General features: G+C 40.9%; 1 protein-coding gene across 1 annotated transcript in view; it reads right to left on the minus strand.

Moving 5' to 3' along the window:
• Positions 1–10834, minus strand: part of GOLT1A (golgi transport 1A) — a 74400-nt gene extending 63566 nt beyond the window's left edge. Inside the window, exon 1 of the mRNA XM_073587149.1 lies at positions 10740–10834. Within this exon, the coding sequence (XP_073443250.1) occupies positions 10740–10764 (25 nt within the window). The 5' untranslated portion in view covers positions 10765–10834. The remainder of the gene's footprint in view (positions 1–10739) is intronic.
• Positions 10835–12947: the final 2113 nt, after the last annotated feature.

A 12947-nucleotide genomic window follows, 5' to 3' on the forward strand; every position in this document is an offset into this window, starting at 1 on the left:
ATCTGTGTGGATGGTCTCATGCGCATTAAATTTCTTGGTGAGAGCTGCCACCTCTCCAGAAATTCAAACACCTCATATGGGGTATTGGGGGGGGTGCTTGCATCAAGCAGGATCTGAATACACCCCCTAATACGGAGCCTGACCTCACGGGTAAGGGCACGGAGATAAAGGGTGAGGCTACGTGCATAGGCCTCCTCACCATCATCTGTAGTGACTCTGGACAAGTAATTCAGCACCCCAGTGTCCACATGGGTCCGGCTCTCTTGAATGGCGACCTGGCGCCTTCTTCTTATTCGCCGTGATGCAAGAGCAGCCTGTGGGGAGGGCCTGATCTGGGCAGTTGGGCTGCTGCTCAAGTTGCCCATCTCTTCCAGGATGGGTGAGGTTGCAGCTGCAGACCGTCCTGGTGGTGTGTTGTGTCGGGCAGCCATTGTGTGGTCTTGTGATGCCTCCTCTTCAGACATCCTTCTTGTAGGGGGAGAAGATGGGCCAGCCACCTCATCCCCTACAGGATCAATAATGGGCTCTGCCTCTGAGGCCGTTCCTCGATCCGTAAGGTTGGATTGAGTTCTGTTATGAAATAGAACAGAGGCAAAAATACATCAATATTTTTGTTCCTGTAAAGTATTTGTGTAATGTTTTTGTGTCATGTGGTGTGAGGTATGTACTTACGGTCTCAGAGCCAGAATTGGGAAGAGGAAGTTCAGCCGGTCATAATATATATATTTCCGCTTTACATGGCCAGCATCCCCACTCCTGGACCGCTGCTGGCGTTCCCGGCGGTACTGGTCCCGGATGCTTCTCCACCGTTTCATCACATCTTCCACTGCAATGTGACAGGAAAGATTGTCAAAATCACATATTTGAGAGGTCACATTTTCAAACAGTAGTCTAGGCATGGGGCCTTATGGGGTGTGCGTTCTACCCATGGTGGCATATGTAATTGGGCCGATACCCAGGGTCTCATTAGCTCCCCTGAAACAAATTTTAGTGGCTAGGAGGATGAGGAGCTTGTGGCCTAACCCCTAATTATGGCTGTGTGAAGCCACGTGTCACATCCTAATGTAACGGCCTCATGAGGCTAAAATTACATGCCCAGGAAGGGGGGGGGGCTGATTGTAGAGTCATTTTATAGCGCGCGCTAACGTTAATTATATTTTTATGGTTGCACTTACGAATTTTCTGCTGCTCATCACGTGGTCTGTCACCGAAGTCATGGTACATCTGGCGACAGATGCGCCTCCATGACGCCTCCTTTCTTGTGCGGTTCGCATAGTTTGCGTCGCGTGGGTCCCATATTTCTGGACGCTCCTGCACCAGCACAATTAGCATCTCCACATTTATGTAAGTGGACGCCATGCTGCTGCTGTACTCCGTGGAGGCTGACTTCCTGGATGTCTGGAGCGCTTTTTGAGCTCATTTGCATGTCTACGCTTCCTGATGATGGATTGGCCCATTTCCTGTTCACCAGCCAAAAGACCTGCGTATTGCTCGCAGGTCACACGTGTGTTCAGTGTTTAATCCGTATTTTTCGCACACCCATAGACTTCCATTGGCGTGCTACCGGCGTAGTACGCTGACAATCGCAGCATGCTGCGAGTGGCACGGAGCGGAGGATACGGAGGAGAAATATACGCCTGGTGCGAGTGACCCCATAGAGAATCATTGGTCCGTGTCTAATGCGTGCTTTTTGCGCCTCTCACGCACCCGTATTCCTCGCCAGTGTGACTCCGGCCTAACAGGCAAGCAGTGGGGGCACTTCTGTACATAGCAACCACAAATCGTCCGGATATCATAGCCACAGTTGGAATTCTCTGCCGACGTGTATGCAAGCCACGCCAAAGAGACTTGAATGCAATTAAGAGAATTCTTCAATATCTTAAAGATACTCAAAGGCTAAATCATAAGATATCTGCATCAGGAGATCTCAGTTTCACAAGTTATGTGGATGCAGATTGGGCTGGAGATTCAAGTGATCAGAAATCAACAAGTGGTTACTTGTTCAAGTTAGAAAATTCAATTTCTTGGTCCAGCAGAAAACAAGTGTCAGTTGCATTATCTTCTACAGAAGCAGAATACGGTATGTGTCTGCTGCTTATTCAAGTCAAGAAGTAATTTGGTTAAAACAACTTTTGGAAGATTTCGGCAAGCCATTAGCTCAAACAAAAGATATCTATGAGGACAACCAAGGATGCATTAAACTTGCCAGCAGTGAGAAGATTAGTGCAAGGACTAAGCACATTGATGTAAAACATCACCACTTACATGACTTAGTGGAACGTGGTGTAGTCGAGTTTGTTTCTTGCGAGTCTGAGAAGATGAAAGCTGATGGTATGACAAAGCCATTGTCAAGAGCCAAGTTTGTGGACTTCACAACCGCAATGGGACTAACAGGATAAGTAGTTGTTGAGTGAGGCTGTTGGAATATGTTTGGTGCAACAACTCCATTCCTGTCTATGAGTGTTTAGTTGCTAAATTTGTATGCTGTTTATAAAGATAGAACAAAAATAAAAACTCCCAGAGGCTCACAAAGGGAGAGCATGTGACTGTATTTCCTGTGTATGTGTATGAGAGAAGCAGCCTGCTGTAGATGATGCACAGATAGAGACACACACATTATTTATTCCTGATCTATTAAGCTTATCATATATTGTTTCTGTTTGTTCCTGAATAAAGAAGCCCTGTTGTCACACGCTTGGATAGTATCCTGAATAATCCGCTGCCAACATTAAGCTTCAGAAACGTCATTTGCTTCATCCACGTCTAACAGCCTTGAGAGATTTTATACAGATGGGGGTTCCCATTTAGCCTTACAGCCAGACACAATGGTCGCTCAGCAACTCTTAAATCTCTGGCTGACTTAAATCAATTTTGCTCAGTATTAAAAATTCCTATCCCAAAACTGCCAACTGCTGACCCCTCCACCTCCACCCCTGCCTCCAGCCTGGCATAGGATCCAAACAAAGAAGTGTCGCTCCTGTCCTTGTACCATATCCCATGAAAAAGGTTGCCAACATATCGATCTTGCTCATACTATTCTGAGTAGCGTGGCCTAAATTTGCTACCATGGCCTGGAGCATCTTCCATCAAGCATGTCTTAGTTGCCAGCGGTGGATCTTGATGATTTGCTGTCCAAGTGGTGCATTCAGTGTGGCGGACAAATAATGTCACCATAAATGATTGCAGTTACTTGGGCATGTACTCTATGTGTGTCCAGTTTACATTCCTTTTGCACTATTCAACTTGTTTTTCATAGGCTTTAAGTAAACTTCAGTTGAAAACACTTTTTGGGTTTTTTATTTCATCCTCATCTACCTGAAACCTTAGAATTCCAGTAGCCAGGTAATCAGAAGACAAGCGGTAGAAGCAGAGATGTAGAAGTGATAGTTTAGCAGCAAAATAAACCAGTAAGTACAGCTTCTGTTGTTACTTTATCACCATTCCTGGTTATGAGCATATTTTTTCAGGACTTGGAAAGTAGCTTAACTATAGAGTACCTCTTAAAGTGACAGTAACCAATAAGATTCTCATACCAAGTGATTATAATAGTCACCTGAAAACAAGTGCAATATAAATGCAACTATATTTTAAATTGATTCTAAATAGAGGTCAGTCCGATCATTACTTTTTTTCCTAAAAAAAGCTATTCGGAAAGGTCCCCCTGACCGATATTTTCTTTAGGGCTCATACTCACTTGCGAGAAACTCGCATGATTCTCATGCGGGTCTCTCGCATGAAAACCTGGCACTGCCGCCGGCACTCAGACCGGAGCGTGTGGCTACATGCATTTCTATGCACCCGCACGCTCTGGTCCCAGTGCCGGCGGCAGTGCCAGGTTTTCATGCGAGAGACCCGCATGAGAATCGTGCGAGTCTCTCGCAAGTGAGTATGAGCCCTTATAGTGCTACTGACCAAAGGCAAGCGATGTTTTCAAGAAAGGAACAAATTGTTCTACAAATTTGTTTTTAATATCGGATCAGGAGGTTCTCAAAAAGTATAAAAATGCGCTACATAAAAAAAACAAATTATGGTGGACTAAAACAGCTCTTCAAAATTATTGGGACCAAAAAATCATCCCTCGGGGATTAAGGATTCAGGTTTACCCGACATATGATTTAGAGGATGAGAATTTGACGCAGAGGTGGATCAAGGCTGCTAATTCTTGCTCTTTGGAGTTTATCAATATAATAATTGAAAAAAATACTCTTTCATTAACTAAGCTGGAAGATGAGATTACTGAATTACAAAAAAAACTGCAATCAGAAATGACAGCAGTGAATTTCCAGGAAGCTATAGTGATTTTGGAGAAGTGGGAGAAGGCAATTAGCTCAGACAAATTTAAGAAATTTGAACGTGACAATTTAGATTTCGCCACAGGAAAGATTTTTAGATGGCAGCTGAGAAAAATTTCAACTAAAAGGACCATTTCACGTAGTTCTTCCCTCCATTCGATGTCTTCATTGAGTGAAAGTGAGAGTCAGATGTCTGCTCAAGAATTTTTCCCAAGGACTAGACAATACGGAAGGAAAAAAACAACAAAAAATACGAATATGACCAAACAGGAGGATCATCTTAAGGTAATTAATCTATCTCAACATGAGTTGTCAGATATACAAATTGCGGTGTTACAGAGGGGATTAACTTTTTCAATTTCATCCCATGCAGACACGTTTACATTAGTAAAGGATTTACATCTTTTTTCAAGAAAATTAATTTTACAGAAAGTTCATTTTAAAGCGGACCAGTTTGAGTTATTTCCTTCAAGGGAAGAGCAGGAAGCACTGGCTAATCTTCAATCTTTAATGGAAGAACAATTTTCAGAAGTGAGTCTTTTCCCTAAACATTTGGTAGGTAAATCAAAGAAATTTCCTCCATTATCATTGGTCCCAGCAGTGGAAGTGTTCACTAAGCTGGTGACCAATGATATAGCCTCTTTACCACGAACACGATTTGGTCAGTCTAATTTAACAGTAGAGGAGAGGAGGGCTTTGCAGACAATGGAATCCTGGGATGATGTGGTGTTCAAGATGGCGGATAAAGGAGGTAATATAGTGATTTGGCCAAATTGCATGTATATAATGCAGGCTGAAAAACTATTGAACAACAAGAACTGTTATAGACAGTTAACATTCAATCCCTCAGTGAAGTTTCAACAGGAGCTAATTGAGATCTTGGAAACCGCACTTGAACACCACATCATTCCTAAGAGATTGGTTGATATTTTTAAGAACATGAAACCTAAGTTGCCAACCTTCTACTTGATTCCTAAAATTCACAAGGATATTCAAAATCCTCGTGGGAGACCAATTGTTTCTAGTAATGAGGGTCTTTGCGAAATTATCTGTGATGTTGTGGATTACTTTCTGAAGCCATTGGTCCAGGAGCTGCCTTCATGTATTAAAGATACAACAGCGGCTTTAAACCATTTTAATCAGGTTCAACTGAATGATAACATGCTATTGGTAACAGCCGATGTGGAGGCGCTCTACTCCTCTATTCGACATGAAGATGGTATTAGGGCGGTCCAATGGTTTCTGAGATCGAGCAACATTCCGAAACCCATGGTTGAATTGCTTATTCAACTATTGGATTTTGTACTTAAACATAACGTTTTCACATTTAATAAAAAAATTTATTTACAAACACAGGGGACTGCGATGGGGGCCTCTTGTGCCCCCTCGTATGCCAATTTATTTTCGGGGTTCTGGGAGCGGGAGATATTCCTTGATGATGCTATACCAGGGATGAAGCAGATCCATAATTGGATCAGATTCATCGATGACGTATTGTTTATTTGGGAGGGCTCCTTGAATGAATTGAATGAGACCATGAAGGTCCTTAATACCAATCCATATAATATTCATTTGACACATAAGTTTGGTCGAAGTATTGAATTTCTGGACATTTTCATTTCAGCATCTGATGATGGAGAGCTTTCTACGACTGTATTTCGCAAAAAAACAGCTACTAATTCCCTCTTGCATGCGGAATCCTTTCATCCAAAAACTTTGATACAAGGAATTCCAATTGGCCAATTTTTACGTATTAAACGCATTTGCTCAGATGACCATCAGTTCGAATTACAAGCCAAAGAGTTATCACAACGTTTCAGAGAACGCAACTATAGCCATAGAAGTATTCGCAAAGGTTACAATAGAGCAAAACAGACGCCGAGGGATTCTCTGTTGTGTAGGGCACAGAACAATCACTCATCAGGGAATAAGGTGAGGTTTATAACCACTTTCCATGATCAATGGAGTCAATTGAGGAATATTTTAAATAAACACTGGAATGTTTAATTGAGTGACCCGACCTTAAGTAAAATTCTGGATCCATATCCTTCAATGGTAGCCAAACGCTCGCGGACATTACGTGATTGTCTGGTGCACAGCCACTTTGAATCCAACAAAAAGATTAAATCTACTAGGTGTGATAATCCTGGCTTTTTTCCGTGTGGAGTATGTAAGGCTTGTGCTAATTTGATCAGGGCTAATACTTTTAAAAATTTCAATGGTTCCAAATCTTTTGAAATCCGAAGACATTTAACATGTTCGAGTAAAGGGGTAATATATCATGCTACATGCCCTTGTAATAAAGTGTATGTGGGCCTAACCACCCGTGAATTGAAAATTCGCACCAGAGAGCATTGCTTAGATATAGAAAAGGCCAAAACAGTGGAAGATGAGAGTGTTCTCAAAACATTACCGAGACACTTTAAAAGATACCATGGGTGCAAGGCACAGTTGCTGAAAATTAAAGTTATTGACAGTATTGTATTAAACTCTAGAGGGGGGGATTTAGGTAAAGAACTTGCCAGATTGGAGTGTAGGTGGATATTTAAATTGGGTACTTTGCAACCTCAAGGTCTTAATGAAAATGCTGGTTTTGGTGCGTTTCTATAGGATATTATTGGGTTTTCTCCTGATTATTATTTTTAGGGTTTGGATGTTTTTATTGTTTCTGTTATTGTTATACTTACATTTTTCTGTTTTATTTTGGGTTTGTTGGTATGAGCCTCATCCATGACGAAAGAAGAGTTTGGGGTAAAAACCTATAAGCAAGATATCGGAATCCATCCGAGTGCAGCCGTGCTAAAAACGGCATTTAACCAGGATCATCTATGCAGAATTTCTTCCTGCTTTGATATGAGCCTCATCCATGACGAAAGAATAGTTTGGGGTTAAAACCAATAAACAAGATATCGGAATCCATCCGAGTGCAGCCATACTAAAAATGGCATTTATACAGGATCATCTACACAGAATTTCTTCTTGCTTTTATCTGAGCTTTATCCATGACGTAAGAAGAGTTTGGAAAAATCTATAAGCAAGATATCGGAATCCATCCGAGTGCAGCTATATTGAAAACGGATTTATACAGAATTATCTATGTAGGATTTCTTCCTGCTCTTTATATGTGGTGGACCCTGATTATTTTTACACAACGGTTTGGTTCAGAATATAGTATTTTGGGATTTCCAGGCATTGTTTTCGGTAGTTTGGTGGTTGATAATTTTGTATATTCTTTGTAATAATTATGCACATTTAGTATGGGGCATATTTTGATGGACATTTTGAAGTGTTATGCATGTATATTTGTCCTTTCGAATTTTGTGAGAAGAGTTAGTGGGTATTTCCGCAACACTTAACAACATATTTTTATATCAAATACTTTCATATTGTGAAATCCCTTTGCTCAGGTTATTATAGTGATTATGTTTACGTACAATGATCATTTAGGCTTTACAATGACTAATATACTGATTATGTTTACGCACAATGATCATTTAGGCTTTACAATGACTAAATATACTGAATTTCGCTTCCACCGTTTAGTTATATGGGCCAATGATATGAGCAGTATGGGATTGGAGTGCGCATGTGCGGTTCGGCACCCTCCTGATATGCATGCCGTGGGCAGTTATACTGACGGTGTTCGTCCCTCATCGTCAACTGGATGATGGGGGATAGGAGGCTGTTCATTATGACCGCGGCAGGATGTCTTTTAGTGAAGTGGAGTGGAGCGCGATCGGCACATGCGCCATACAACCATCCCTACATTGCTTTTTGAAAGGGTTTGATTCATTGGCTGAAGCATGGAAGACAGATTCTTTCTGATTGGCTGAGGCTGGTATTTAAACTCAACACACCCATTGCTTAGACACGCCCCCTGAGGAAGCTGGGAGCGAAACGTGTATGTCGGGGTGGAGGGATTTTTCTCCCAGGGGACTTCTATTAACGCTGCCAGGATTCAGGTAATGGCCTCAGTAGCTCTAATGCTAACTAGTTTACATAGGTACAGTCATATGTAAAAGTTTGGGCACCCCTATTAATGTTAACCTTTTTTCTTTATAACAATTTTGGTTTTTGCAACAGGTATTTCAGTTTCATATATCTAATAACTGATGGACTCAGTTATATTTCTGGATTCAAATGAGGTTTATTGTACTAACAGAAAATGTGCAATCTGCATTTAAACAAAATTTGACCGGTGCAAAAGTATGGGCACCCTTATCATTTTCTTGATTTGAACACTCCTAACTACTTTTTACTGACTTCCTGAAGCAATAAATTGGTTTTGTAACCTCATTGAGCTTTGAACTTCATAGCCAGGTGTATCAAATCATGAGAAAAGGTATTTAAGGTGGCCACTTGCAAGTAGTTCTCCTATTTGATTCTCCTATGAAGAGTGGCATCATGGGCTCCTCAAAACAACTCTCAAATGATCTGAAAACAAAGATTATTCAACATAGCTTTTCAGGGGAAGGATAAAAAAAGTTGTCTCAGAGATTTAACCTGTCAGTTTCCACTGTGAGGAACATTGTAAGGAAATGGAAGAACACAGGCACAGTTCTTGTTAAGCCCAGAAGTGGCAGGCCAAGAAAAATATCAGAAAGGCAGAGAAGAAGAATGGTGAGAACAGTCAAGGACAATCCACAGACCACCTCCAAAGACCTGCAGCATCATCTTGCTGCAGATGGTGTCACTGTGCATTGGTCAACAATACAGCGCATGCATAATGCCTTTTTGTATGACCAAACAACTCAATCTTTGTTTCATCAGTTCACAGGACCTTCTTCCAAAATGTAACTGGCTTGTCCAAATGTGCTTTTGCATACCTCAGGCGACTCTGTTTGTGGCGTGCTTGCAGAAACGGCTTCTTTCGCATCACTCTCCCATACAGCTTCTCCTTGTGCAAAGTGCGCTGTATTGTTGACCGATGCACAGTGACACCATCTGCAGCAAGATGATGCTGCAGGTCTTTGGAGGTGGTCTGTGGATTGTCCTTGACTGTTCTCACCATTCTTCTTCTCTGCCTTTCTGATATTTTTCTTGGCCTGCCACTTCTGGGCTTAACAAGAACTATACATGTGTTCTTCCATTTCCTTACTATATTCCTCACAGTGGAAACTGACAGGTTAAATCTCTGAGACAACTTTTTGTATCCTTCCCCTGAAAAGCTATGTTGAATAATCTTTGTTTTCAGATCATTTGAGAGTTGTTTTGAGGAGCCCATGATGCCACTCTTCATAGGAGAATCAAATAGGAGAACTACTTGCAAGTGGCCACTTTAAATACCTTTTCTCATGATTTGATGCACCTGGCTATGAAGTTCAAAGCTCAATGAGGTTACAAAACCAATTTAGTGCTTCAGGAAGTCAGTAAAAAGTAGTTAGAAGTGTTCAAATCAAGAAAATGATAAGGGTGCCCATACTTTTGCATCGGTCAAATTTTGTTTAAATGCAGATTGCACATTTTCTGTTAGTACAATAAACCTCATTTGAATCCAGAAATATAACTGAGTCCATCAGTTATTAGATATATGAAACTGAAATACCTGTTGCAAAAACCAAAATTGTTACAAAGAAAAAAGGTTAACATTAATAGGGGTGCCCAAACTTTTACATATGACTGTATACCATGGATGTTATTTTATAACTTTGGTTTATCTGAACCGATGAGCTTGTGCTGTGTAGTCATTATACTCTGCATGTTTGAGTAAACAGCAGATATTTATAGTATAGCTTTCCAGGAGCATACATTAACTGATTGCTTAGTAGCTATGAGGTTCTATACCATGCAGCAGAAAAACATATATAATGGGAGGTGCAGGTCCCTCTCTTTTTGCACTGATCTTGGAAACTTGTATGTCTTTTAATGTTTTGATATTTGTATTAATAAAAGTAATTATAGTTTACCATTTGAAATGCTCTGGTGTTGATCTGTACTCCAATTGGAGGTGATCTTGGATTTTTGTACTCATTTGTGGTGAGCATTACTATTGATAATTTGGCTAGGGTAGTAGTAATTGACCACTATTACAGATCTGATCTGTGATCAGTAACTGCAGATCTCACAAAAGTGCTCCACATTATATGTCTTGTGTTACTAAGCTGCCCCAGAGACTGACCAGGCACATGCGTAGCACATATCTTACCAGTACTGTCAACCTCTCAAATTGGACCAATCCCTTCTACGTATATCTTAAGAAAAGTGTACATTGCTGGCTGCCAAGATCTCTCTTGAACATCTTTGCTAAATATGTGCTGTGCTCCTCATCTGAGACTTCAAGAGGGACACATCAGAGATCTTTCATGGAGTCAAGATAGTAAAAGTGTAGCAGGAGGAAATACCATAGCCATCATAGTATATTAGCAGACATGGGAACAGACACGTTTCATACTTTCAACTACTTCAATGAAAATGTTAAGAGGATTTACCCAGTACTGTCACACTCACTCTGAATTTCGCTGATCATTGTCATCCAATGCGGGGGGCGCAGAGGCTTGCCTTCCTCTTCCTAGTTTACGTGTTCTATCCTAAATGACCCTTGGAATATGAAGAAATCGGCAGGAAAGTTAACTCTGTAAGCGGCAGAGGCAGCGATGTAACTGGAGCATGTGTGAGAATTGTAATAAGATATGGCACAGCATATTAGATAGCTACTGCACAAATCTGTGTAATACAAAGGTGGCCACAATAGGACATTAGATCTACGGGTAGGAGAACACATCTGGTAAACTTGGGCAAACCTGATGGTTTTCCAAAGGGAAAGATACTTCAGAACAAATATCGCCAGCGTGTCCTGAAGCGGTTTCCCCTTTTTTTCCATCCTTTTTTTGGTATACTGCATGCTTGCTTCATCGTTTTTAATCACTGACAATTTTTCTGATCCTTTTTCCATTGTTTTTTTCCCTCCATTCAACAATGAAGAAACTGCCACTGAGCTGGAACAACCATCAAATAGATGCCTGAATATCTTTTGAGCTCTCCCATTGCCTTGTATTGTAAACTATGAGCCCATACTCATCTGCGTTTAAAAAGGACCATTGCAATCCAATAAAAAATTGGATTGCATTCTGACTTAGGCCAGGTTCACATTAGCGTTTGAGTCCGCTGCATGGTGCTGCGGACTTCTTTCCTTAAGCTCCGCCTACTTCCACATGCGTCCTGTGTATCTATCTTTAACATTGGGTACGCAGGGACATGCGTTGTATGTGGATGCATCCAGCATTTTGACGTGCCCGCCAAATGGAACATTTTCTTGAGTTCGGCGGGCACGTCAAAATGCATGCGGACGCATCCGCATACAACACATGTCCCTGCGTACCCAATGTTAAAGATAGGTACACAGGACGCATGTGGAAGTAGGCGGCGCTAAAGGAAAGAAGTCCGCAGCACCATGCTGCGGACTCAAACGCTGATGTGAACTTAGCCTTAACGTATGGAAAATCAGTCCGAGTCTCCCTGCCAAGACTTGCAGGAGTGTAATGCGAGTGTCATGCGAGCACAATCCAATTTCTCACACCTAGCATCCGATTTACATCTGAATGCAGTGCGATTGCTATCCGATTGCAGGACGATTTTAACCTGAGCTTTTACATAGAGCAATCCTCTGTCATTTCACATCATTTTCAAATGAAATATTCTTCAAAACACATACGCACATTATATATATATATATTAAAAGCCGGCAATTCATCTGCCGCGTACAGTATAATCACGGAGTGACAAGTTAGAATAGAATAGATATATATATATATATAGGTCAGTGACACACAGACACACGCACATATATATATTTATATATTGTATAACTAGATAGAATAAAAAACGGCAATTCATCTGCCGTGTTCTGTAAAATCACTGCAGGAGCCGACAGGATAAAAGAGATGGATTACGTTATTACATATAGTAAATACAAATAGAATACGTATATAGATGTCTGTGACAAATACAATTAGTACAGTATGTGTGCAAATTACTGTACATGTACTTAATTAGTAAAATATTATTTTTCAGAAAAAAATAGCACCCTCACATCATAATAATAAAATCTGCACTATAATATGGTGCGCCTTCCCTTTTGAGCTTTGCACTGTGCCTCAAAAGTAGTTTTCACTCACACATGGGGTACTGGCACACTCAGGAGAAATTGCACAACAAATGTTGAGGTCTATTTTCTCCTGTTACCCTTAAAATAAAAAATTGGGGGATAAAAGAAAATTTTGTGGCGAAAAATGGGATTCCTAAGAATTTTCCTTAGCTCTGTTATACACTTCTGTAAAGTACCTGGTAGTTCAAAATGCTCATCACAGTAGATAAATTCCTTGAGGGGTCTAGTTTCCAAAATGGTATCACTTGTGGGGAGGTTCTACTGTTTAGGCATATCAGGGGCTCTCCAAATGCGACATGGCGTCCGATCTTGAGCCATGTCTAGCCAATTTTACGATCAAAACATCAAACGGTGATCCTTCACTTTCAAGCCCTGCAGTGCACCCAAACAGTGGTCTTCCTCCACACATGGGGAATCGGCGTACTCAGAAGAAATTGCACAATTTTGGGGGTCCATTTTCTCCTGCTAACTGTTAAAATAAAAAATTTGGGGCTAAAAGATGATTTTTGTGGAAAAAATTTAATTTTTAATTTTCACGGCTCTACGCTATA

This window comes from Dendrobates tinctorius, unplaced genomic scaffold (assembly GCF_039654945.1).
Source record: "Dendrobates tinctorius isolate UK_male_01 unplaced genomic scaffold, ASM3965494v1 ptg000098l, whole genome shotgun sequence".
Taxonomy (NCBI): Eukaryota; Metazoa; Chordata; class Amphibia; order Anura; family Dendrobatidae; genus Dendrobates; species Dendrobates tinctorius.